This window comes from Cyclopterus lumpus, chromosome 3 (assembly GCF_009769545.1).
Source record: "Cyclopterus lumpus isolate fCycLum1 chromosome 3, fCycLum1.pri, whole genome shotgun sequence".
Taxonomy (NCBI): domain Eukaryota; kingdom Metazoa; phylum Chordata; class Actinopteri; order Perciformes; family Cyclopteridae; genus Cyclopterus; species Cyclopterus lumpus.
Genome location: NC_046968.1, coordinates 25,025,411 through 25,052,946, shown reverse-complemented (window position 1 = coordinate 25,052,946; position 27,536 = coordinate 25,025,411). Strand labels below are relative to the sequence as shown.

The 27,536-nt window shown below is 42.6% G+C and overlaps 3 protein-coding genes across 3 annotated transcripts in view; all 3 read right to left on the bottom strand.

The window, feature by feature from the left end:
* Window positions 1-1,338: 1,338 nt before the first annotated feature.
* Window positions 1,339-14,731, bottom strand: bbs4 (Bardet-Biedl syndrome 4). Its single transcript, XM_034529525.1, has 16 exons — window positions 14,668-14,731; window positions 13,100-13,142; window positions 10,255-10,334; window positions 9,623-9,686; window positions 9,345-9,456; window positions 9,002-9,074; window positions 8,605-8,658; window positions 8,384-8,511; window positions 7,369-7,423; window positions 7,132-7,200; window positions 6,780-6,932; window positions 6,368-6,539; window positions 6,094-6,163; window positions 5,852-5,996; window positions 5,382-5,586; window positions 1,339-3,317 (listed from the first exon to the last, which is right to left on the bottom strand). The coding sequence occupies exons 1-16, from the start codon at window positions 14,692-14,694 to the stop codon at window positions 3,163-3,165; spliced, it is 1,605 nt and encodes a 534-aa protein (XP_034385416.1). The 5' UTR covers window positions 14,695-14,731; the 3' UTR covers window positions 1,339-3,162.
* Window positions 14,732-14,981: 250 nt separating this feature from the next.
* On the bottom strand, window positions 14,982-21,531 carry scamp2l (secretory carrier membrane protein 2, like). Its single transcript, XM_034529412.1, has 9 exons — window positions 21,381-21,531; window positions 20,565-20,645; window positions 20,387-20,473; window positions 19,865-19,994; window positions 19,418-19,543; window positions 19,122-19,281; window positions 18,271-18,372; window positions 17,648-17,765; window positions 14,982-16,840 (listed from the first exon to the last, which is right to left on the bottom strand). Exons 1-9 carry the CDS (start codon window positions 21,432-21,434, stop codon window positions 16,685-16,687), a joined length of 1,014 nt encoding a protein of 337 aa, XP_034385303.1. The 5' UTR covers window positions 21,435-21,531; the 3' UTR covers window positions 14,982-16,684.
* A 2,534-nt stretch (window positions 21,532-24,065) lies between these two features.
* Window positions 24,066-27,536, bottom strand: part of myo9aa (myosin IXAa) — an 89,926-nt gene continuing 86,455 nt past the window's right edge. Inside the window, 11 exon segments of the mRNA XM_034561195.1 lie at window positions 24,066-24,686; window positions 24,791-24,899; window positions 24,901-24,934; window positions 25,107-25,144; window positions 25,146-25,241; window positions 25,244-25,279; window positions 25,282-25,321; window positions 25,482-25,507; window positions 26,352-26,399; window positions 26,584-26,707; window positions 27,340-27,471. Coding sequence (XP_034417086.1) covers window positions 24,208-24,686; window positions 24,791-24,899; window positions 24,901-24,934; window positions 25,107-25,144; window positions 25,146-25,241; window positions 25,244-25,279; window positions 25,282-25,321; window positions 25,482-25,507; window positions 26,352-26,399; window positions 26,584-26,707; window positions 27,340-27,471 — 1,162 coding nt within the window. The 3' untranslated portion in view covers window positions 24,066-24,207.

The window sequence follows — 27,536 nt, the reverse complement described above, 5'->3', positions numbered from 1 at the left end:
AAATGTCTCCTTTCTTTTTCACAAGGAAGGCTCTGAGCTGCCAACGAAAAACAAACAAAAACACCTCCTGCTAAAACCTTATGAAAGTTATAAAGATAAACTTGCTTATTTTGGCCCCTCCCTCCACACCAGAAGCACACGCCCCCTCACAGAAGAAGAGCCCAGCAGCATAACCACCTGCAGAAGCTAAAGGCTGTACGTTGTTCTTTACAGTACGCCTCCAACGGGAGAAGATATTGTATGTATTTAGGCCGTTTGATAGAAGTTACGACTGTATAGAGACTCTGAATCAACCTTGCGGTTCCCTGGAGTCGAGAGAACTTTAAATGAAACCTCCACGAGGTCGCCGGCTGAGACGCCACCACGGGGCGATTCTGAATCGTGAGAAGGACGAGAAATGGAGAAAAAAAAAAAAGCAATCTTCCGCAGCTGCACTGGAAAATAACTGCAGCAGGAGCAGTAAATTACAGCCGTCAGCCGGCCTGTAAAAGTTACGAGCACGGGGCAAGTCAGGCGTTGCACAGTTTAACTAGGAGCTAATGAAAAAAAACTACTGCTTTTGGCAATAATAGCAACACATGTAGATTCTATTGTCATCGTCATAAAGAGGCTACGGTGAGGAAGGCCGATCGATGACCGCACGACGATAGAGAAAGAGAACGAGTATTATGAGGGATTAAATCTTTAGCACAAGGTTTAGCCCTTATATACAATTATGTGTGTGTAATAGGTGTACGGCATTAATTTAGGCTCAGCGGAATCTAAACTTGAAAAATTCTGCAAATGTCAGCATAAAAACTTCCGACTCCGACTAGCTTGACTCCAAGAATGATTTCTCCCCCGCTGGAAATCTTTGAGTCTGAAATTGTGGGGTTCAGATAAATGGTGCCAATAAACCTATTTAAAAAAAAAATAAAATTATTACTCAGTTTAGTCTTCACTCTCGAAACGTATTTTTTTGTAAGCATTGCATAAACAGGCACATCGAAACGGACTCATCCATGACTCTCAATCATAAGTAAAACAGGATGCAAAATAATAAACGATATACACATATACAGTATATATATACATATATACACACACTGTTATTTCATATTTCCTGTGAGCAATTTAACAAAGTTAACCAAACCCAGGAATATTTGTAATATCATAGTATTTTGAGGAAATCAATGCTGTGGGAAGAGACGTCACTTGAAACGTGAATGTGCAGTTCAGCTGGTAGGATCCAAGGTCATCAACAAGAATTGCAGAGGTCAAAGTTAAGTTTATACAAATAAATCCATTTATTTATTTATTTTTCAAACACACACCGACACATCATTGATGCAAACTCTGTGCAGGATGGATTCTTGAGCGGAAAATATGTCACTTTCATGAATAAATCCATAATAATAAGGGACAAATATGTTGAAGGCTATAGCAGTGGTTTATTTTACTGTGTGAAAAAATACTTAAACAACTCCTCGTGACGTGTGGCCCAGAGTTTCCCGGTTTTACTCACTTGACTCAAATATATAAAAATCAAATAAAAAGATACAGCTTGTTTAAAATCAGCGCTTTGCTTCCCAGCACAAACACTCACAACGACTGACAAGCAGCTTGTTGACCCGACACTTGGTCCTGAGCCAGATAACAAATACATATTTACTCTCACCACTGGGAAGGAAAACTAAAGGGGTTGGGCTGCTCCCCACCAGAGCTCTGTGCTCTGGTGGGGAGCAGCCCCCCTCCGAGAGGACGGATAAACAAACAGGACTGCATTTATTTAAGCAAACGTCGTATTTAAGGGCCTCGATGTATATTAAGCCACAGAGGAGCTGTGAAGAGAAGCTTCGTGAGCCTCATCGTCACCAAACCGCAGTCAAGTTTGTCTTTCAACACCCGTCATCTAATTAAAGTAACAAACGTAATCTGAATAACTCGGTCAGACATCAGTCATTTCTATTATCTCGGGATTTGAAACGTCAACAGGCGAAGTTTTAGACGCTCTAATTGTAATTCTGACAAATTCGAAGCGGCGCGCGGGTATAAATATTTGATCTTTGAAATGTGCATAAGGACGCTTCCCTTCGTCTCTCTGTGTCCCTGAAGTCTCTAAAACGATCTAAACCATATATTGGTATTCAAATGCACCCAAACATTAAACGCACAGAAATAATCATATCCCTGTGTATGTAGACTTTTGTCAGGGGACATTTTTCATGAATAGTTTTGGTTAATATGTACAATGCACATCGTAATTCATACACATAAATCATTTTCAGTTTGTGTGCGACCTTCAGTACAGATAATTTACGAGGCGCCATCTCTAAACCAGACTGGTTTATTCCCCCAACAACCATTAGAGGATGTTTATGATTGACTTAAGTACTTTACACATATATGGGAATACATGAGTACGTGTTCATTTGGAAGTTATTCTCCTTGTTTTAAATGACTTTGAGAGCTCTTTAAAAACTCTGTGTCTTTATACCTGAATGACCGTGACATTAGTAAAAACACAGTGAAAACATCATTAAAACTGGATTTTATTCAAAATAAGCGACGCAGCTATTTTCTTTTTAAAGTCTCTTATTTAATATTAAATATACGACTCTATAAACATAACATTTATCCACATATAAAAGCATGTATCACTATTTACACTCAACCCTAAAAAAGAGCCCTATCGTACAAACCAGCAATATATATCCTGTAACTATTCATAAACATCTCCTTCACGTCTTTATGATTTTTAGCAGTGATTGTCGCAGCATTTCATACATTTCAGGACTGACATCCTCTCTGGAAAATCTCAATTTAAGGAAGATTCATCACTTGACCTTATTGCTAAGCTCATCCAAATATGACTTGTAACTGCACAAACGGCCATGTTAGCGTTATGGAATTGGTTTTGACGTGTGCGACGTGGATTTATGAGAAACTCATCTAGGAATTTTGGTTAAAAAAAAGGGTGAGTTGGTGTTCGGACATTCGATATTCCTGTATAACCAAAGTCCACATTGACCTTATTGGTGTTAAGTACATTATTGTGCAGGACATGAATCGTCTGTACCTAAACCAGAATAGTTTTGTGCCAAACTACCGTAATTTGCATCCATAACATAATATTGAGCATATGACAAAGGTGTCCAGTCAGATAGCGGCTACCAAGTCAACTCATGCCTCCACCTTAGATTTCCTCTTGGAGCTTCTGGGTTTGGGGTTTTCTGACTCTGCAGGTTCTGGGGAGCCTGGAGGATCCATGGGCGGGCTGGGGGCCTTCTCCTCATCCGGTTCTGGCTCCAGGGGCATGGAGGGGCCTTTGGAAGCTTCTGAAAATAACAAAAAGCACGAGAGTCGACGCCAATATTGCTCACAAAAAAGGTCTTTGACGTTCTCGATGATCGACACACATGAAGGATCTGTACATTGTTCAGGACCTTCACAAGGCCCGGTTGTAGGATTTAAGGGGATCCATTGGCAGCAAAAGGTATAGAATATTAATAAGTAGGGTTTCTTCAATGTGTAATCACCTGCAACTAAGAGTGCACCATGTTTCAGCTGGTTGCAATCTGCAACCTCACCACCAGATGCCACAAAATCCCCCCACCCTTGACCTTCACGTGCGATTGGCTTCCTGTCCCCACTGTAACACGTCTTTACCAGATCCAGCAGAACAGAACCTCATTCTCGTGACGGCTACGGTGAACTCGCAGGTCAGAGCTTTAATAGAGTGGATGTGCACCAATGGAGGCAAAAGGGAAGAGGGTCATTGTTCATGAGCAAACACCTCGTTTCTCACAACATCACGTGAGCAGACGACAAACTGTGGCCTCACGACGTGTTCTGCAAAGTATTTATTTCATTACTCGCACGGAAACCGTGACACCACATCGTGTCGTGAGGCTGAGTGAGTGCGCGCGGGGGGGGGTGGGGGGTGGGGGGGTAATCGTGACCGTGCTTTTTCCAAAAAAGGTTGCGTGTAACTAGATTTTCCAGTTTGTCACATTCCAGACGGGCAACTCGAGATTGGCTCCTTTAAAACGGTGCAATTTCCGCCCATTTAGAAAGGAGGTGAATCATTAAGGAGTGCCGGTCTGATGCATTCACAGTTCTATTTATAAAACTCGAACAACAACGTTTGTCCCATGACCAAACAGTTACGCAATCACCCCCCCCCCCCCCCCCCCCCGCCCTAAATGCCTTGAGACAGAGGTGAAGCCAAGTCATTAAGTAATTTAAGCATAAAATTCTAAACTTTGAGTTGCGACTCCTAAAGTCACAATACGCTCTTCATCATTAAAAAAAAATAATACATTTACAAAACTAATGAATGCTTTTTTTAAAAATGTGTATTTATGTGTTAAAACAAGTGTAAAGGAACTTAATTAAAACAATTATGATAATCTGTGGAATTAAGTGTTTAATGGACTCGCTGGGACTGAACAGCGTTACGAATAACTTCAACCCCCGCACTGCACGGATTCCTTAACACACCTTAAACTAGATTTTCAGGTGTAAATGGATCATCTTCATCATCATAATTGATGGTGAACATTAACTAGCTGTCCATTCGCAACAGACTGGCCGTAAAGCACCGGCGGATAGATTGTCGGAGCTGTGTAATTAAGTAAAAGGTGTGACACCGAGCGCGGTCGCATTGTTCTGCTGGTTTTCGTTAACGGCAGAACAAAAAGGAGTAGAAAGCCAAGCCAACAGGCTTTTCTCTCCCAGTCCGCTGACATCTGAGAGCCGCGAGCCGTGACGATCATTTCAGAGTAGCCTTGAATTTATTATCTTAACTGCGTGTCATTTTATTTCTTCTTTTCTTCACACTGCTGACTTTTTTTTTTTTTTTCATGTTTGCCAAGAATATATATTCCTGGCTAGAGGTTAGCTTCTTTTTTTTATTATTTTCTTTTTTAAACATATTCCATTTTGCCTCAGCTCATGAATTCAATCTGCTCCAGTCGTGCGGCAGGCAAGAAGCTGTGAATAAAACACACAGGGAAGAGATTTTCTTTTTTCAAGTTTTCCATTTAAAAAGGAAAAAATTGGCCTTTGGTTTAATGAAGGGAGGTGGAGGCTGTGAAATGTGTCGCCATCGGCGCTAAGGGCGTAACACTGGACTTGTTCTGAGGGGAAAAAATGTTTTGGTGTGCGCTCACCTCATTTTGAGTTTGTGCTCAGAACAAACTTAATAATATACATAAAGAGACATTCAGCAGGCGCGTGGACTCACCACCTCCAGACTCACAAGCTGGACCTCATTTCAAGCCTCACCTCACGCTCTGACAGGCGACAGCGTGGCACCCGGACGTCACACCAGAACGCTACGCCGCGGTGACGGAGTACTAACTGACGCTTTACTACAACCCGGATTGGCCAATTCGTACCCGTTGGCAGCAGGACGTTCTTGTTGTAGCTCGCGGCAGAAGACATGGCTTGGCCCAGAGCTTGGTTGGTACCGAGGGGAGCACCGGGGGCTTTGGCGGCTGCTGCGGAGTTTCCGTTGGATTTGGAGTCCTTGCCTGGTTTAGTCCACACCAGACCCTCTGACACCTGCAGAGCAGCTCCCATCTTCTGAGCCATGTCCATGAGCTGAGAGGGGAAAGTAGACTTAGAAATACTGGAAGGAAAGACTTCAACAACTCACTTTTGAGACGTCAACGGGACCTCAAGGGGATGAACACCAAACGCACACAATACCACGAACAAGCTAACGGATCTAAAACGTTCACTAGCGTGCATATGCTTAGATGTGTTAGTGCGTCGCTTAGCCTCTGTACTGGCACTCCAGTCCATTCCTCCGAAACTGTGGCCACAAACACACTTCAAAACCTCCACACTTGTCCCTTTCAGGTACCTCGGTATCAAATTCAAAGTTGCCGTTGTTGTCTCGAAGTCGGTTGACTTTCCTCTCCATCTCCTGATACTGATCCAGAGTGGCCTTCTTATCGCCGTGATTGTAGAGGAAGATGGCAAAGTTCAGGTTGACCAGAGGGTTGGACCTGCAGGTAATTCATCACACAAAGCCAGAATTACATCAAATGATTGAATTCACAGACTCAAACACGCAGTGCATTTGAGACAGGACGACGGACTCACTCGTCGATCGTCGCAGCTTGCTCGTACGCTCTGGTGGCATTCTCTACATCCTCCAAGTTGGTCAGAGCCACTGTTAAGAATGAGCACGAGACAGTATTTCAGTTTAAACTAGTCGAATAAAGGAGGAGACGACTGTTCATGAAGGCGCATTCAGCATGTTCGATTTGTTTGTGTGTCGTGTGCACTTCACAAAAGGAATAGGATATAAAACTGCTTAACACCCTATTTCTTGGCCTAGGATCATCGGTTTACTCGTGATTTATTTTCACGGTACCTGCCAGTAACATGTAGAGTTCCCCCATCCGGGGGTTCAGGTTGATGGCGGCGCTGAGGAAGTGGAAGGCGGAGGCGTACTGCTGCATGGTCAGGTGAACCAGGCCCAGGTTGTACAACACCTTCCAGTCAAAGGGAGACATGTAGTGGGCTCGCTTCAGGCAGCTGATGGCCTGCGGGGGAAACGGAGACGAGGGAAGTCAATGACATGTGACACCCCCCCCCCCCCCATTCCCGAGAAGAAGAACCTATAAGAAACCGTGGATTCTGAGCAACGGTGCGTCTATAAAACTTCAGAACATTTTCAATACAGTGTAAAACTATAGCGAAAGGGAAACGGATGGACTTGCGGGTGACCCTTTTCTTTTTGGAATACTGAATACCCGACGAGAGCAACAGACAGCGTTACTCACGGCCACATATTTCTTTTTCCCGAAGAAGCACATGCCGATGTTGTTCCAGAGGGGGGGGCTCTCCGGCACGGCGCAGGCCGCCACTCGGTACTTGTTCATGGCCACATCAAAGTCGCCGTGGGTCTGCATCATGCTGCCCGCAGCCAGGATGGCCTGGGAATTAAAAAAAAAAAAACACACAACGCTTAGAGAGATATTAGAGGAGGATGACGGCGCTTACGACGAAAGCCTGGCTGTGCCACCTGACCGAGAATGACCTTTTGTTTTAAAAGAAGCGTTAATGCGCTGTCCTCGGGTAACGGCCAACTACGCTTACACCAAAAGCACAATGCGCGTTCAAATACCCACGTACCTTATAATTGTTGGGGTCGAACGTGAGGGCATTTCCAAGGTGCTCAAATGCTTTTTGGTATTTCCCAAGCTGTCGAAGAAAAAAACAAACATGAACACCAGATTATACGCCGACTCATTTTTAAATGTTTCTGACACCTTCAGCAAATGTCACTGTTATCTTGTAGCGCTCGTCGTCTCTGGTGGACACGTCATTTCACTGGAAACGGTTAGACATTTATTGATTTAAACTACCTACCTGTAAAAACAGCAGCCCGAGAGTAGACAAGAGTTCAGTATTCTCTGGAGAGAATCTGAATGGAGGAAGAGATGAAGCGGAATGAAGAATGTCACTTTATCTACGCCCGTAATTACATTTAATGCCTGCACTTATTCTTAAGATAACATAGTTGGTATTCAGGGAATCTGCTGATTCAATCAGGGTTTGATTCAGCATAATTTTTTTGGGGTATTAATTATGACCTGTGGGGGGGATGATGTGTCTCTAAGAAAGAAATGGAGGCAGATCTGCATTAAAAGAGGGTTCGCAGTGGTACGTCTCATCAAAGCAACATCAGTATTGGGGCACTTGATTAATTCATTTAACCTCAACAGGAGGTAGCCATAATGAGCTCTACTATTATAGACACCGAGGTAATTTCTGTATTTACACCATGGCCTAATGTTTGAATATTCAACATGTGAATAGATATGGAAATTAATAGAATTAATACTGAAGGCTAAGGGGCACTGGCTTACAATGAGGCAAAAGCTGGAACTTTGTGTGAGATTGAAGGAGATAAATTGAGAGGGAACCCCATACAGCGCATGTTTTATGGCTCTTATCTCTTTTATAATACAATGTTATCATGACAATAACTGGCACGCTAAAGGCTGTGTAAATATTAACAGTTATTAATGAAAGTTTCTCTTATCATAAGGGTTGGATGAAAATATATATATATATATATATATATATATATATATTTAAATATACAAATTGACTGCTGTCTAAATGTATTTAATATATTTATATATATATGTTTATATATATTTTTGTATAATTGTATATATATATAAATGTATATAAATATATATACATAAATATATATATATATGACATGTGACATATATTGAGAGAGAAAGAGAGAGAGGGAGACACACACCAGTATTGACAGTCCATAATAACATATACCTAGAATAAGTGGTTATTTTAAATAATAATTTCCTTAGAGGTCTTCGTAGTGCTTTTAGACATTGTCCACTTTACTTACTCCACGGCCGTCCGATACACTTCGATGGCCTTGTCGGTTTCTCCAGCCAGCAGATGAACCTTCCCGAGCATCATAAACGTCTTGTCGTGTTTATTAATCCGGAGAGCGATGTTTAGATGCTCTTCAGCCTGACGACAGACAGTAGATCAAAAATGATCAAAATCACCCCGGAAGGAGAACGGTTTGTCCCGTCTGGTGTGTGTGTGTGTCATCATACTCACACGCTGGAAGTCTTTGATGAAGAAATAGCACAACCCCAGATTATGACTGATCTCCTGGGGTGAGAAAATGTCAGATTATACAGAGCTTGAAAAAGGCTTAGATACATTTAATTTCCAACTATAAAACCTATTTGAGACAACAGCTCTGTGGAATACGAACTCCACAGTATTACTGCGAGTAGTAAAACAACGTACTCATGGTCCAGCTTCGCATCGGTCAGGGGGGGTGCAACCATGACGCTTGTTTTGGTCTTCTTTTAATTATTGCAATAAAAGACGTTCAGTCGTTCTAAGTGTGTGGAGATTGTTGTCGAGAGGACGTCATGCTGTGTATTTAGAGTGAAAGATGCCAGGCCCACTTAACACTTAAACTCTAAGACAGCTCCTTTTCTTTTACCCAGTCTTTCTCATTGAGCCTCGCAGCTTCATGGTAGAACTCAATAGCTGCTTTGTGCTTTCCCAGGAGAAATCTACGGGAAAGAATAAACAACAACAACAACAACAATCAAACAAGTGAGAAATTAATCAATCTTATTCACTGCACGCCGAATCAAAATCCTTACAATCCTGCAACAAGTTGAACACACCCACTGCGGATGGCTTAACGTTTCCCTATCGTATTTTAAAAAAAGAATTATCGCCATAACTGGCCTGCGGTTGTGCTGTTATCACTGATATTGTCTTGTTAGATAATAGAGAAGGGGGGGGACGCAGCCCGGCCTCGAGGGCAGTGGACTCACAGCGATCTGGCCACCTGCTTGAGATTGTCAGCGCTGCCGGGATTCAGGATGGCACAGCTCTGAAACAGCTCCAGGGACGGTTGGATCTTGCCCTCCAGACGCATGATTAGTGCTGTGGCGAGAAATTAAAACATCAAAAGGCACAGCGTGGGGTCCACGGAGCAGAGGAAATAAATGATGTATTGAGGAGCTCGGGCGCCGACGACAACCGAGCCCATTTAACATCATACAGGTTACGTGCGTGAGAGACGGGAAACGGTACCATTGAAATGTCTCACCTTGCACATATATGGCATATTCACACATCCCATTAGTCTCCTGCAGCTGCTCTTTGATGATCGCCTGCGTGGACACAGAACAGGTGGCAATTTTTTTCCGCAACCATAATGGATGTTTGCGACAATGCGATTTCCTGAAGAGGCCACTTCTTCTGTGGCTTCGACTGCGCAGAGTGCCCCTCACCCAGCTCTCTTTTGCACTTTGCACTGCTGCACGTGCACGGAGCAATAACAGCAGCATGGAGTGCTTCGAGACGCCCGCGCAGTCCAAGAAGTCGCTTGGGCAAAACACAATGACGCCGGCGACGCTGTGCTGGGTGCAATTAAAACAGGGCCTTGAGAGTGAGGAGTGCATCTCTTGTGGAGAGAAGGAGGAATTTACCTCACAAGTACTGTACCGGCGTCTGTTCAGAGCTTTTATTAATAACCCACCCGCTTCATGTGGGAATACACAGGTCAATGCAATGAATTAGCCCGTAATAAAGTCGAGTGTTGGACAGAACCCTGGACATGCCAGACATTCATTATCTTTTCTTTTTTTTTTAAAGGTCAAGCAGATCGACCACGAACACATCCGAGGGTGAGTGACAGAGCGAAACCATGGGGAGAATGGAGGAATGGTGGGCCTTTACCTTGCAGGTATCATAGTCCTTACGGATGTAGTGCTGGTGGATCAGCCAGTTCCTCCTCTCCACAATGGGAAGCTCTGGAGCTGGACGCGAGAAACAGAACAAGGGAAACTTTTAAGCTCATTACCCTTTGCTGTTGAGCTAATGTCTTATTTAGTTGATAGCTGAATCATTAATCCTGAAAGCTCCCTCCTTTTGCACTCCTTAGTCAGCCTCTGATCCGACAGTCAACGCAGATGTAACACGTCAACCTAAATCCACAAGTTCAATTCACCGAGGACACTGCAACTCGACGAGTTAATGCCTATTTGGATTATTCATTCTTTTATTGAGTCTCTTTTTCTCTAATTTGGCAGTTGAACAAATACTCCTAAAAAAAAAAAAGCACCCTCTCTCTCCGCCTCTGCAGTCGCCGGCGGGCCTTTGATCCGACAGCAAGAGAGATGTTAACACTTCAACCCCCCCAAAAAAAGCCAAACTGTAATCTATTCACCAGCAGCGCTGTAAATGTCACCTTGTAAGCACGGGGGTTGTTTTTTCTGGTTACTGCTTTTTTTATTTATTTTTCTCTCGACGTGTTGCGATATTCCCCGGTTGCCAGGGCAACAATGTGTCTCGCGAGCCAGGTGCTTGCGAAGGGAACAGAGGAAAAAGGTATAGAGAGACTGGGCTGAAAGCCGGAGGAATGAGCGACACAAAGACAGCTTTACAGAAAGGGCTTAGGTAACCCCCAAGAACACAGCGCTCCGAGGCTCCTTTCCCCGGCGGAGTAACATATTTCATTTCACGAGGAGGCAAAAGTAAATCCAAATTCACGCGAGTTTGATTCTGGTAATCCTGTTATTTTATAGTTAGCTACTACCTTCCTCTGAGGCGAAATATAGGATTCAATGCAATGTGGGAAGAAGTGCTGGGCTTTGAGTCTGCCGCTGACATCGGGAGGGGGGGGGGGGGGGGGGGTGATATCGTTAATGAACTGCCTGGGTACAAAAATAAAAAAAAAAGATTAAATAAAATACAGTGTGAATTACACCAAGCAGCGAGCTGTTGATTTGCCGCAAGAGCTGGAGCCTCTTCCAACAGCCGAGTGTGAAACTGCATGGGTTTCACACGTTTGCCCCGTCAAGATTTTTTCGGAGTGGCCCTATTTGTGGCACCATAATCCGCTTTCTTCCTGCTGAGACAGCAATAATATTCTTGTCTCTGTGTTTCAGACGTGGGCCCTGTGCGACATGCATTTCCTGTAACTACTGTATAGAAGGAATGGTAGAAAGGAGGCGCAGCAGGAGGTCTCCTAAATATACATTCTGTAGAAGAACTTCATGCCGAACACCAGAGGAATCTTCTCATTGTTAAATTTGATCTGGCTAATGCTAAGACAGATTTGGCTTTCCGTCTACGCTCCGAGCATCTGTTAAAGAGGGATAAGAGCGGAGGAGAGGCATGCTGAGATCAAAAGACACATGGGGAGAGATGTAATGGAAATACGATGAATTTCATATTTGGGAAGTTATACCACGAGAACTTTTTTTTTGAAAAAGAAAAAAAAAAACTCATTTTCATCTGCCTACACTTTTTTTTTTCTTTTCTTGCAAGGAATTTGACAGAAATCCCAGGAGATTGCAGCACGAACAACTTGATTCTGGAAAATGGAAAACCGGTGACCTTCCACCAGTGGTATTTGTTTTGTTGCTGGTTTTAAAAGAAACATGGGCATGCTCACATTTTCGTTACAACCACTCATGAGTCTTACACTCGAAGAATGAAGTTAACTGCATTGCATAAAATGTCATAAAAGCACATAATGCACTGTCATGACATATTGCATTGTGCACAATGTAACCCTTCATTACGGTTATAGCGAATTAGTGTGAAATCTGAAGGTTATGGAGACAATTCAACTGAGATTTGTGGATTTTTATTTGATTCTTTTTCACTTCTTGCTTCATATTCAGGAGACTTTGGACCAAATGTCATCAACCAATCATAGTTTTGTATTATGAACTGTGAGAACGCAATCATTTCATAGTTCAACACGCTTCATACGTGTTATATTACCAATTATATGTATTTATAGCAACCTAACATGTGTATAACACATGATGTATTGCTGTAGGTTCCAGTTTTCTTTTCTGAGGTCTATGCCCATGTGTCAAGTGAAGTCAATTTGATGTTTTTGGCCCAAAATAACATAACATTAGCTTTAAGGAGCTTTTCAATATGTGCAGCATATATACTCGGCTCTCTTATTCACACGCGTGGCATGGTTTTACCAAACATGGCGCTCTTAATGGTTGATTTTTTTAAAGTAATATTAGCATGTTCGAGTTATCAACGGAATTGAAAATGGTAGTTTTTGACTTGGTTATAGAGGTTTTTCTTCACTGATACCACGCTGTACACTTCCAATACTCTAACTAATTCAAAGCTCATATTTACTTTCTGTTTTTATGATTTCTGTCATCTTCCTTTATGCTAATAATACATTGTACCAAATTGCTCTCAAGGGACGTGCATTCTCAGCAGTGATTTGTAATCGTGAACAGGAGCCGAATGGGACATTAAGCCACAATTATGATGACAAAATATCCAGATATCATATCTGATCAACACACACAGAACTATCTGGATCATGGCTCATCTGCATGCTGTACAAACAGCTTCTTCCTTGTAGGGGCGGATGCTAGAAGGGTGAGGGTGACCTCTGCAGGACGATTAGTTCCAAACTCACTCTAGTGGCATTTTTTTTTTTTTTACCAGCTACAGACTGATGAAATCAATATAATGCGAGCCATAAAATAAATTGTGTTGACTTGATGACTTGCAAGTGTCAACTGTCTTGCTGTACCTTTAGGTGCTCGACGTTTCTTGGCTTCAGTGGCAAGCGGGAGCTGAAAAATATTTTTTTTAAAACAACACAAACGAATAAGTAACAATCCATACGTTCTGCTGTTGGATGTTGCGTTATTATTTAAAACTCTTTAAAATTGTATATATGGTCCTTGCTCAACAACCGCACACAAAAAGATGAACTAAATTGGACTGACTTACGTGGTGTGGTTTCTAACTGGTGCAAGAGCCACTCCCACTGCCACACACACTTCAAATCATCATCATTTATGTATATTGTGATATAGTTTGTCAGTCCCATCCAGCCGCCTGTCAACTGTCTACACGAAAAAGGATTGCTTAGAAGTGTAGATGCTTTTCTTATCATAAGTACAAGACAAGGACATATTGGATATTATAGTTATTCAATTATCACCAGAAGTTACTTTGGTGTCTAATTCAATTCTTGGTCATGGAACTGTATCAAGGGGTGAATCCCAGTGGTGGGAGAAGTACTCCGATCTTATAATTAAGTAAAAGTATATAGTCCCAAAAAAAGTCCTGCATTCAAAATGGTACTAAAATAGATAGTGAACACTTCCACATGTCTTCTGAGCTGGAAACTAAATGACTATATGACTGTACTGTGATGAAAACATACCAATGCTGCTGTTCATGTTGACATCTTTTTTCACCAGCTACATAACAATAATAATAATTTCGGGGTTTTAAATCAGCCCTCTCACACATCCATATTCGGATGATGACACTGTAATGCTGTATTTTGAATGCAGGACTTTTACTTGTAACTTTTTCGACACTGTGGTATTTCTACTTTCTTTTAAATTAAGTACAATATCGGAGTACTTCTTGCACCTGCGACGAGAAGCAGTATTCAAGTACGAGGTTGTCTAAATAGTATTTCAGTGCAGTACCTGAGTAAATGGTGACACTCTGTATATGCTGTACTTATGACGTCATCAGAAACATTAGCTAGTTCACATTTCACGAGTGGGCGGGGATCCAGCTTCCTCGCGAGCAGGTAGATACGCGCATGCTCAATCCCAGTGTTCATTTCTTCTACCGACGTTTAGTTTATTTATTAGCTAATATTCTCTTCACGTTACCACTCCCGTCGCCCCCCCCAAAAAAAACGCCGGACGTTGTAGCCATAACACAAATGACGCTGGGTTAAGACGTAAAGCCAGCCTCAGAGCTGGAGGGTTAGTGGCGTTATATAACCTTAGTTTACACAGCACAACGCGTGGGCACCGTGTAACGTTCAAGTCCCCTCACGGCAGCTAGCTAGGTTAGCTCTCAGGTTGTCTCTTTCCCTTTGGACGATGGGATTAGAAGACGGGTCGTTAGCTGCTTAATTAACTTAGCTTGCGATTTATAGAGTCGGTTAGCCAAAAGCAGCGAGCATTCAAACGACCGGCGTCATTACGAAGGTTATAACGTTACCTCCCGACATAAACACAACCCGTCACGTTTTATGACGCAGTGTCACGCTACCGCCTCACCGGGAGGCGTGTTTTTTGGTTTACCCGAAGAAGACGGTAACTAGCTTCGGGGCTTCTCACTCACCGCCGTGTTTATCTCCTCGTCCGCCATCTTGGGATGATCCGACACTAGAAGCCGTTGCCATGGAGACGTCACGGAGGAGTAGCTGGTGGGATTTATGAATGATGAATTTGATTTTTACGACAAAATGGGAATATTTAGTTTTAGTTATATATATATATATATATATATATATATATATATATATATATATATGTGTGTTTTATTATAAAACACCATACACCCGTGAATGAATTTTAAAAAAAAGTTAAAGGGTCAACAACATTTTTTTTTAAAGTACTGTATCAAATCATGGCTTCTCTCATGCAAATTATTGCAAGTATTTCAGATAAATTCACACTGACAGATTCAGTTTTTAAAATGCACGTCACACCGACTGAAACATAAAAATGATAGTTTAATCAATGTTAAGACTGACAAACAATTTCCAGCAAATCCCCCTCCAATATATATATTTTTAAAACCAATATGTACAACACACCTTAATGCAATTTCTCTACTAAGACAAACAAAGTCGATCAACACACGGAGCCTTGTGCTTAAATCCCCACACAAGAATTGGTGGGTTACATCTGCTTCAAGGCACTGAGGTTACACCCAAACAACGCAATCCAGTGTTACAGTAACGAAAGATCAGAACAGGACAACTTATATGTACAGTATATACCGTCTATATATATATATATATTCACAAGCAAAAATGTAAATACCCAACAGCAAGTAGGTAGAAAGAAGCGAGAAAATACAAACTATCTGTGTCTATTCAGTCACAGGAGACATTTTGTCTGCAGTACAATTACTAAGGAAAGTATTGGATACATGTGTTCTTTCTGCTCGTTAATACACGTCTCTAAGTACTGCAAATACACCTACATTCTATACGGCATGTCACTCACTTTACATTAATAAATCTGCACCCCGTCTTTCATTTTAAATTGCAGCAAAGCTCCACACTGACAGAAAACATATATGGTATTCTTCACAACTCAACATGAATTTAAAAAAAGTGCCATCCAAGTTAAACCGTATCTTCATTTCCTTTTTGTCACACTTCATCTAAAAAACAAACAAAAAAAACAAACTGATTAAAACAGTAGAAAGAAAAACCTTCATCCCGTCCCCTTCATTGTTCATCATCGTCCTGTACACATGAAAAACACGTGAGATTTAGAGCGGAAAAAAAAAAATTCAAACAGCAACTGCGTTCATTAGCAATGGAAGATAGATGCGTCTCATTTCACAGATGGCAAAGGGTGGAATATGAAGTGGACCGTATGTAATAAACCTGTTGATGAAGGCAGAATGATTTAACCTGTAACGCTCTACGTGCTGCTGTAACGACACAAATATGCATTCGTACATTAAGTGGGTACATCATTCAATGACGGGGAAACATTCTCGTGTCAAGTGTGCTTTTTAGATAATCCCCGACTCCTCCCAGTGTTTATTCATGAGGTTAGATTGAAACCTATTTAACGGTGAAGGGATTTAAATAAAATGTACTTTATCACTAAACTCCAGCCCCGGTTCAGTGGCGCGCCGTACATCTTTAGTCGACCACGTTGAATGCAGTTAGTCATATTGTGATGAGGGGTTGCCAATTCATTTTCGGCATACCCACGCTGCCTCCTTCTCTGCCTCGTTTGGTTCAACTGCAGTTTTCTGTCTCCTTCCTGCTTTTCCCCCAGAATACATTTTTTTGATAGCAGGAGTTGCGCTGCATACTGATGAGGGCGGTAAAGAGCTCAGTGGCAACGGAGACGTATGCAAGTCATTACACGCTCTTGCGTAAGACCTCTCGCTTGTCTTCTGTATGTTTAAACGGCAAGAGGAACAAGCGCACACGTCACCTCTGTTCTTGTAGCAAGAACAATTTCTCTCAAAAGTTGCGTTATTATTATTATTTGTTTTGCTTTTTTTTTTTTTCATAAATAGGATTAAACCATAACCACAATGAAGTATGTTGAAACATGGCTATGTTGGTCAGAGAAGAGACTAGCCTGAGGCGTGACAAACAGTCTTAATTCCCCTGGCTCCTGTCAAAGGCTCCCTGGGCAGCGGAGGTGGCTGCATTGGATGCAGCCGTCTGGACTGTTCGGTTGGTCAGGACCCCGCTGGAGAACTCCTGCTGGGCCTTGGTGAAGCTGGCACCGGTCCTCCTGTACTTAGAGTGGACCTGGGGACGCGAGACAGAGGGGGGGGGGGGGGGGGGGGGGAGAGAGGTTTCTTTAAAGTCGCTCTCTTTACCTCGTCACACTGCGTCAGGACATCCTAATTTTCTCTCATCAAACTGAAGACAAACTCCTTCAAATGGGACTGTATGCTAATTTAATTGTTTTATTATCCAAGCTGTGTGTGTGTGTGTATATAGATGTATAAACTAATTCAGACAAAAACAGTATATATATATATCAAATGTTTTATAATTTTGTATTTGCGTCTATAGAGCGCCATCAAAAAATTAGATTCTATCATGGCCCACTTGTGTTTTGAGTGACCAAAGGTGTTCATCTCCATCTGCTGTAAGATGGCACGTTTTGGGGAACTTGTTTGTGGACTGACCTGCTTCGACAGTTTATAATTCTCCATATTCCCTCTGTTGCCCTTTTCATTGCCAGTGTGTGTCGCCACCATTTTTATATTTTCCCTTGCTACGCTTCTCTCTCTCTTTGATCTGCATGAGCCGCCACCGAGTTGAAGGAAAAACAAACAATATAAAGCCACAGTAGGAATACCCACATTTATATGTTCGACTTTCTATTTGTCTATTAATTCAACAAAAGAAAAAGGCGCCGGCATCTTTAATTTGACTGCAAACATACAGTACGTCATTTACTTTAAAAACAGCAAAATAAGCTATATGTAACCTCGCCATGGTATGTGGTTCATATTAAAAATACCAACCAGATTATCTGCTATGTACAAACTGTAACACGGTCCAGTAATCCCTTTGGTGGAGGGTCAAGTTCTTCCATTCACGTACCACTTTCAGGAGAATCACAGCCAGGATTGCGTTCACGGTGAAGAATCCGGCCACCACCATCATAACCACAGCCACAGCCAAGTTTGTGCTGATCATGCTGATGGATGAGATCCATCCACTGTAAACAACAAATAGCCATGTGTCAGTGCACATTTCATACAACAGAATATCCTGGCATTTAAAGCTAAATATTATGAAAATGACCCGAATTAGAAGCAAAATGAGGAGCGTGTACGTAACCGTCCCCAGTGACCAATGGGAAAGGCACGAGGTTTAAAACAGTGAATGATGGGAAAGCCGAATATGTGACATGGTATAGAAATAAAACCCAAAAGAGAAAAGTGCCACACACTTACAAAGCAGCGACCCAGACAAGTTAGGGCAGCTGGAATCTGTCAAAGAGATGCAAGAGAGGAGATACAGGCAGGAACACACACACACACACACACACAAACACAAACACGTGAATGAAGAAACACATCCATGCATACCCACATTTACTATGAATCTACCCAAAGCTCAAACTCATTCTTACCCGTGAAGTCAGAAACCTCTTGTTAGCAATGAAAAGCTGTCACTCTCACCCAACATGCAGATGGTTATTGAAGGAGGTTCCCACTGACCTGTTCCCCCACTTGGGGATCCCGACCGCCTGGATGACGTACACCGCCACTTGGAAGAAAAAGACAAAGAAGAAGAAAAAGAAGCTGAAGGAGTTGTCGGACCTAGAGAGGGAAAACGGTAAACACAAGGAAGTGTTATTAATGGGGTTTAGTAGTTTAGATATTTTTCGGTTTGTTTGCTGCCAGACTATCAAATGAACAGTTGAATTAATACGTTTAAGAGAGCATCTACAATGAGTAGTTTCCAATAAAGATACCAATAAATTATGACTACAACTTTAAATAAACTATTTACCAATATACATATATTTATTATTATTTTTTAATCATTCTTCACACACACAACCAATTTTTTTTGTTGTCATTTTTGTTCCTGTTTTAAAATAACTTACTTTAAAATAAATAAATATATATACTTGTTTGGGCTTTGCAACGCTATCACTTGCCTCCTCTATTAATTATTTTGTATATCAAATTGCCCGATGTTATGTTGTACAATAACATTATAATAAGTAAACAAAATCTTGCAGATATTACTCTAAAAGGTCTAAATGTGGTTTTCAAAAAAAAAAACCTTAATTTTGGTGTTAAAAAAACAACTAATTAAAAGCACTGTAAAGCTATAAGCAAGAAAAATAGTGATAGTAGCATTTTCTGATACTTTTTAATTCGAGTACAGAGCGGCGCCATTATACTTCCTCTAACCCCTCTGGCTGACTTGGAGGATGAATGTGTTCACAAAGTTTTCGTGAAATAAAACAAAACCCTGCCAACTAGTTCATCTCTACGTGTCCCTATTGTTTCTCCTGCTCGTACAACAAAACAGTTACATCCTGAGAGTCGTGGTGCACCTGAAGGCCTTGTAGACGGGCCTGTACCAGCAGATGAAGGCCACGGGGGAGAAGAGCATGAACCAGACGATGGACAGACCGAGGTCCACGCCGTACTCGGAGCCTGCGGTGAAGGAAGCCAGGCAGGCCAGCACGTTGAGGAAGAGGGTGGCACTGTGGACTGGGAGAGACACGCAGGGAAACCAGTGAGCCGGACAGCCAACCATCAGCAGCCGAGGGACACATTCGGCTCTCAAATTTTATTATTATTAAACCTTTATTTATCCAGAAGTAGAGCGGTGTGTATATGTACGTACACATCCAGAGGTAGTACATCCTCTTGCAGGTCCTGCGGTACTCCTCGGGGATTTTCCTCAAAGTCTGATAGAAGCAGGGCTTCACAGGGGAGCACGAGGGAAGAGGAGGCCAGTTGTTGTCTTTAGCTGACCACACACACACACACAAAAGGTGGGTAACATCGTGAGGGCGGTTTGCACACGCGCGCCCACACACACACACACACACACACACACACACACACACACCACACACACACACACACACACACACAACACACACACACACACACACACACACCACACACACACACACACACACACACACACACACACACACACACACACACCACACAACACACACACACACACAACACACACACACACACACACACACACACACACACACACACACACACACACAAACACACACACACACAACACACACACAACACAACGTCTAGTTACCACCGGTGTGGAGCGCTCGGCCTGCACTGCTGTTCTGAAGCTCCTGATCCTTCCGCTCCAGATCGGCCGCTTTCCTCTCCAGCTCCTCCTGCTGCTTTATCAGGGCCGCCTGGCCGGTAGCTGCGTTCGCCTGAGAGAGCAACATACTACTAATATAGTATATAATATAGCAGTATAACAAAGTAAGCAGCATTGGGTTCACCTGGACTACAACATTGTATTGCTCTTACATGTATTCAGAAGCGATAAACATATTTTATAATAATAATGGCACACTTTAAAAAGGAGACATTCTGCAGTGTGACCTTTGATACTTTAAGTCCATTTTACTGATAATACTTCTGTACTCTTATTTGAGTAACATTTAGAATATAGGACTCTTATTTAGATCCTTTTCGTAAAAAAACAGAAATACCATAGTGTAAAATACTCTGAGTATGTCTTCCACCACTGCATTTACATGATGTGTTCATATGAAAAAGCCGTGTAAAACGTGTGTGTGTGTGTGTGTGTGTGTCTCACTTGTGCGCTCTGCTCCACAGAGGTCTGCAGAACGGCGGGTTGGGAGGAGGCAGCAGAGATGGGGATGGTCGTGCTAGTGTGGGATTCCTGTGAAACAATATTGCTTTTTAAAAAATACCAACGGGGAAAAACTATAAATCCCATCAAGTAGTAGTATTGAAAACAAGGAGGAACGAACCATTTCAGTTTCAGAGAAGGGGTTGTACTCGCCAGCACTTCCAAGGGTGCTGCTGGTGGCTTGTGTGATCGACTCATCCTGAGAAGAAAAACAACAAAAAAAGAGAACAACTTGGTGTTATTGTGTCTTTTTGGTGAAGCCATGACCCTTCACTTATTTGGTCCCCCCCCCCCCACACACACACACACACCAGCTATTCATAGACTCTTGGCCCTAGACCACATCTGTCTCAGGTAAAACACACCTTCTTTGGCTTGGACAAGGAACAGGGTGCTTTTTCTTTAATTAAATAAGTCACAAGCTCACCTATTACCATTATTCCCTTGAGCTATTAGATCTAGAAAACACCCGGATGTGCTAATTCGCTTCCGATACATAAAAAAAAAACTAAAAAAAACACCTATAACCTACAAAGTGCGCCATTAAAATCCCATATTTTCTCTTGAGAATCCAGTTTACAATATCAACCATTAATGACGTCACTGAATCACATTTGATGGCGAAATATCAGCAGCAGGCACCTGTTCGCTGGGGGGGGGGGGGGGGGGGGGGTCTGCTCACCTGCGCAGGTGAGTGAACCTCAAAGCCCACGCAGAGCGTAAACACGCAGTTTCCCAGACACATTTTTCAATGAGCGCTGCACTTTAAGTCTCATACTTTGTAACAGTGACGTTTCTTACTCGGGAAACGCAGAGGCCGAGCCCAGCAACCGACCAAACAGGTTTTGTATTACAGCCAGATCTCCTTCAGTCTTCACGAAAACAGCGTCTTCGAAACTTCGCGCACGGAGAAATAAGCAACCGCGGCCTCACCGTGGAAGGGGTTCATGTCCACCGGGTCCACGAAGGGGTTGTTGTCGAAGCCTGACATGGTGGATAAAAGTTTATCTTGCGTGGAATAAACACGACAGCTCCCGTTCTCCCCGGCGGCGGCTGCTGCTGCTGCTGCTGCTGGTGGTGGTGGTGCTTCGTGTGACACGCCGGGCCTCTGCGCATGCGTCGCTCGAAACGGTGGCCCGCGTCATCAGGAGGCTGTCCAGCAAAGTCATTTCTGATCGATTAACATACAGTATCTTAACAATTGGTTTAAATTATCGCGAGAGTCTAAACATGTGACCCAGTCGGTTCTGGTAAATGTGGAAGGAGCTCCTTTTAAAAACTTTAATCTGTTTGTTTAGCCTTGAAAGTTGCCTTTAGGTGCTGTCGGAATTACGATTAACAAACCTGGGTAGGCGGTAACTTTACACAGGAAATGTGAAGTGAATGTGATGAGACATGCCAGTTTCATTTATGCGAATCACATTTATTTATGTTATAATGTTTGTCAATTTCATGCCATGTCATGTGGTTAACTTCTATCCAGCGGTGGAAGAAGTACTCAGATTGTAGACTTACATATATATACAAGTAAAAGCATTGCATATACATAATAGCCTACTTTAAGTATCAAAAGTCAAAGTAATCATTTTACGTCTCATTTCAGAATAATACATATTTCTGACAGTACAAGTATCTCAGAATTTCTCTGTACTTTGTGCCTCTTGATAGAAAAGTGCTCTGAAAATACACCATGAGTTTTACTAACCAACATGCCTGCTGATGCATGATTAAAAAGCAAACATGACATAAAAACAGGATACATAAGATCAATAACAACAACAACAACAACCCATAAGGCTGTATCACATTTAAGGCTATTTAAGACATGAGTGCACTCAAGCTCAGAGACTACATTTGGGTTGGTTTTGTAAAAAGTCCTCAAGATATAATAAATAACTGCTGTATTCTCTTTAATTTAACATTACAGGCTGGGCACGTTGTTATTACATCATGTTAACATTACATGTCCTGATTGTACCACGTTTAGTTGCTGCAAATGCCTCCTAGCTGCTGTTATGTATTGTTATGGCCGGACCCTTTGACTCATATCCAAAACTAATTGACTTTACGAAATTTTAATGAAAACTAAATTAAGAATAGTCTCCCCTCTTCGGGCTATAAGAGGTTAGCTGAGTCTCAGGAGCAGTTCAATATGTTTATAATTGCAAAGTCAATTTCCGTTTATACCAGAGGAGAAATATGGTCCCCAAAGCATGGATTGTCATTTTTTTGTGAGGATAGAAATGCGTGTGCAAATGTAAATTACTATACGGGTCCGATAGCAGCACCTATAGGTATGAACAACTGTAGAAAAAAAGACTGCAAACTGTACATTACCTGATCTTCCAAGAGGAAGTAGCCTGATTATTATTAGAATTATTATTTATTTGTAGTGAACAAGTCAACAAGGGGATTTTACTTCATCCCGTATCGTGGCCTAATTTGAGTGGATTGTAACATATGGGAGTATAGAATATATCTGCAGATTCACCAAATTTATCATATCCGTTTGTCATTATCGTTGATAATGGATCGGCATTCCACAGAAGACATTTCGACGCCGTCACAGTATGAAAAGGCACGGGCGTAAATAGTAAAAAATGAACTGGAGTTGTGGAAGAAATACACTCAAATGACAAAATCATAGACGTTCTCAATAATAAAAACAAAAGACGTATTGATTTTATGTTCTTTCTTGGTTGCTATTGAGCAAACACTTTACAGGAGACAGGAGGTGGGGTTAGGGGGGGGGGGGGGGAAACAAGGTTTCAAGAATAGAATGGCATGTGTCCACTATACTGTACAATTACAATTGTAGTATGGCTGTTAAGCAGTGAATGCAGGGATATTTTATACACATCCGACATGTTCACAGAGCTGGGATCCCCTTTGGCTGGAATAATAAACACCAGCTGACTTGGTCCCTTTGATGGCGTTATTTCCCTTGTTTAGGGGGGAAAAAGCAGCACAAACTTACAACACACAAAGTGGTTTTGCTCTTTCTCGCACACACATACATACAGTCAAGCTGCATAAGCGCTCTGCACACGCACACACACACACACACACACCACAAACATAAATCATCCACCTCCAAATCCGTACATCTCCGTCCAAAATACTCAAGAAAAAAAAAAAAAAGATAAATATTTGACTTCAACTACCCTACCCAGCAGAGGCTGGTGTTTCCGGCTTGTACAGTATGTATACATGTACTATTATATGCCATAAAGAATTTGTGCCATTAAAATTATTTAAATAAGGGGGAAAAATAAAGTAACAGATCAACCACTGCTTACACTGATTGTTATGAACTGTAAACTCATAAAGCAGCTAATAATTGTGAGCTTTGCGTTCACTGTAACATCCGTGACGCCCGATGTTTCTCCTCGTGTACTTGAAAGTCTGCTGCTTTCCAGCTCCGTGGCGTTCCCTGATGCTCGGTGGGCTCCCGCCTGTTCCAACCTTTCCCTTTTTTTCCGTCCTCTGCTGCGGAGGCACTGTGAGAGCACGGGTGGCAGTTTTTAGTCCACATAAGAGGATGCTTTCCCCTGACCCCCCCCCCACCCCCCTGGAGGTGGAAACACTGTACACGGCACTTTGGGACATTTTTTTAATTTTATTTTTTTTTGCAGACTTCAAGAAAGGCCTAAGCAAGAGTGCTTTGCGGAGTGGAGCTCAGTCGACCATTGCGTTACTTCCCAGTGAGAGCGAATACGTCTGCCAGGGAGTTGGATAGGGAGTGCTTTGTGTCCCAGTGTCCTTCATACCATGAATTCATTGCTGCCATACAATACCAGCTGCTGCGGTATGTCTGCAGGGTCCCTGCCGGGCCCGCGGCCTTCTCTGGAGTGCCTCTGGGATGGAGGCTTGGCCCCTTTAAGTTTCTGTTTGCCCTTCTCCGGATTGAAGGTGCCTCTGCTTGTAAACTGGGGCCTTTCGTCAAACGCTCCTTCCGGATCTCCTGTGGGGCTACTGTCTGTGTGGTCGCATCGGGAGGCTTGAGATGCCTGGGCCAGAATTGAGCCTGCCGTGGAAGACCTGGAGTGGAAATTAAAACGCCGGGTGCTGGCAGAGGAGGAAGAGGACGATGGCTGGAAGTGTGACGATGAAGAGTAGGAGGAAACACTGGAGCAAGAGTCCACAGAGTCCAGGGAGTCAGGCTGCCGGCGGAGAGCGCGGCGTCGGGGGCTCGTCATGTCAGACCTCCGCGGCCAGGGGGAAGTCAACACTGGACCTCTCTCTGCAATGAAAAGGCGAAGACAAGGTTCTTTCCGATTATACTTTTTTTTTTTTTTTAAAACAGCAAACTGAAAGGAGTTGTGCATTTCCTGCATCGTGACGCACCAGAGAAGTCAGAAAAGGTTCCCTCGGAGTCCACGTTCAGGTTTTCGGAGCTGTCGGCTGTACGATAGAAGGCCTCCGACTCGAGGGTCTCATCATCCGACGCTCGAGGCCTCCAGAGTCAACATCTCAAAAGTCAACTCCTCTCTGCAGAGGCAAAAAGAACAAATGAGCCGACACAGCGAACAGTAATAACACATGCAAATTGGAAATGTCTTGTAAATTCCCGAAAAAACCTTATTGTCCCAATCCACAGTTCTTATAATCTGGGGAAACCGTTGTTTTCGGGGACATTGTGAGTGCCAGCGACGGCGCTTACTTCTCTTTCTGCAGGGTTTCAATCTGTTCCGTCAGCACCCCTCTCCTCCTGCTGCATGGCCGCCTGCTGATGCTCGGAGATTTCGGCATACGAGTCCTCTCCTTCTTCGCTGCCGCTCTTTTCCATCGCGGGTTTCAGCCGCGGGACGGCAGCCGCGGGCTGACCGGCGGCTGATGGGCGCGTGGTAGCTCAGTCGATGCACGTGGCTTTTTCCCCTGAGAAACAAGGCAGATGTTTTCTTCTCACCGTGTGGATACGACGTATCGTGCTCCATAAGGAAAAAGCAGCATGAAAACCGGTACGACCGTCACACACAGTACATTTTCATCTGAGGAGCCGGGTCTAAAAACAGCAGAACGTAGATACGACACAAACTTTACCTTTTTAGCTGCGTTTGTCTGCTTCGAGGAAAAAAAAGTGAGAAGCAGAGAGAAGAGGAATCAGTAATGGCGGGTTCACAAAGGTCGGTTTTTAAATGTGCAGTATCAAGGATGTCAGTTGGAGCAACTCATGTGCTTTATAGCCGAGTGGCAGAAGATGAGCATATCTCAACCTTTTCTCAGTTCTTAGGCGTAAAGGATATGGTATTCACGGTTGATGCCAATATATAACGCTGATATCATGTTTAAGTTCTAATCAATAAAAAGATAAATCTAACAAAACGTCAGAATTTAAATGAACATTTGTTTAACGGCGTTATCGTCGGCATCTTCTCTGTTTGCTTAATTAGATCGACACCGTTTCTAATGCACTTATTTTAAATTAAAAACATTTACCAGCTCAATAAAATGTTGTCAGGTGATCGAAGGGAAATGTCTCTGCCGGCGCTTAATGAGAACTTTAATCTGTTCACAATTTATTCAGACAAAGTGAATGACACGAATGTAATTACATTTTTCAAATGTCTTATTTTAGATTTCTTGCAAACTGCAAAAAAATATTAATTTAAAGTTACAGAATATGCAAAAAATCTTTTTCCCTTTTTATGCTCCATATTCCAAGGGGCATCGTGTAAATGACGATGTCTAATGACGAGCGATTGCACGATCTCATGACGTTCATCCAAAAGAGACGGTCACAAAGAAAACAGAAGCAGAGACAGAGTGACGAGTCATGCTTCAGGGATGGAGGAGGCAGATGTTAATACTTGATGAGATGAGACTATGCAGAGGTCGGCACCACAACAACACCACCACTGGATGATGATGATTCGTGGGATGTACGCCGCGGCGCGTGTATACATACCATAGTGCGCGGTATGCTCATAAATCTAACGGCTATTAGTACGGGTTTCTGGGTAAAGGTGAAGGAAAGGACAGGTTAGGGAGGAGAATCTGGAGAGGAAAAAAACAGCTTACAAAAAGGCGGACATCAGGGAGGGAGTTTTTAAGGTGGCTCAGTCAGGAGGTTTATAACAATGAGTAGCAAACAGTTACTTCTTCCGATAGCAGCATGCTGTCACATCATTTGATCTTACCATCGACCGTCGAAGAACGACCAGTCTGCACTTGGCCTTATTCTCTGCAAATTCCAGGCTGCTGATGTCCTTTAGCCGAACTTTGTACTTATTCATCTGTTCACAAATGACAAGTTCTACACACCTACGGAGGGAAACAAAACCACTTCAGAAGGACTGGAAACGCTTGATATGGTCACAGCGAAACCGACGAGGTCATATTTAGTTTGTCAAAACGCAAACCCAGTCTTATTAATTTAATAACTTCATTTTTGGAAACGGAAAAACAAATCCCGATGCATTTTTATCTGCGGCGATAAAAAGCCAAGCATGAAATAATATCACGGTGTAAGTTATGAACTCATACATCTTTCAACATCTTATTTTATCTGATCCTTACAGTATAATTTGATTGTATTGTATTGGTCTATCGAGTTGAGCTTTTATAAATAGCCGTAGTAGCACTTTAGTAGCACTTAAATGTCTCTTACTGATAGCACTTTGTAGTTTAACTTTATTGAAGAAATTGTACTTTCTTGATTCTTGTTGTTCTGAGTTTGGACTCGTGGTTTAATGCACTTATTGTAAGTCACTTTGGATAAAAGCGTCAGCTAAATGACATGTAATATATATATATATATATATATATGAAATCTGCCGATTTTGGTTGTGACTAGTCAATTGCTCCCACATGAAACAGATTAATTCAGGATCTCCTCCCATCCCAAACTTTGTGAACCAGAGTATTCGTGAGATGAACATGAAGTGAGCTCTTACGCAGTCGTCTTCCCGATGTCCTGGACACTCTGCAGTGGATCTATGGTGTCGGGACAGCGCAGGATACAGGGAGCAAACACTATGGCCAGGGCGTTAGCCGACATGCGGTTTGTGTCCTCTTGTAAAGCGATCCTAAAAAACATTAATGTAATATTACAACAGTCCATCAGGGAAATAAATCTCAGATCTACGATCAC

What these genes read in the sequence shown, in the direction of transcription:
- bbs4 (XM_034529525.1), bottom strand. Translation starts at nt 14,694, where the DNA reads ATGGCGGACGAGGAGATAAACACGGCG. An exon ending in GAAACGTCGAGCACCTAAAG is followed by an intron (nt 10,335 to 13,099) that starts GTACAGCAAGAC and finishes TCTCGCGTCCAG; the next exon opens with CTCCAGAGCTTCCCATTGTG. An exon ending in ACTCTACATGTTACTGGCAG is followed by an intron (nt 6,164 to 6,367) that starts GTACCGTGAAAA and finishes CATTCTTAACAG; the next exon opens with TGGCTCTGACCAACTTGGAG.
- scamp2l (XM_034529412.1), bottom strand. Translation starts at nt 21,434, where the DNA reads ATGTCAGGCTTCGACAACAACCCCTTCGTGGACCCGGTGGACATGAAC. An exon ending in CGGTGGACATGAACCCCTTC is followed by an intron (nt 20,646 to 21,380) that starts CACGGTGAGGCC and finishes TGTTTTTCTTCT; the next exon opens with CAGGATGAGTCGATCACACA. An exon ending in GATGTACTACCTCTGGATGT is followed by an intron (nt 19,282 to 19,417) that starts GTACGTACATAT and finishes TGTCTCTCCCAG; the next exon opens with TCCACAGTGCCACCCTCTTC.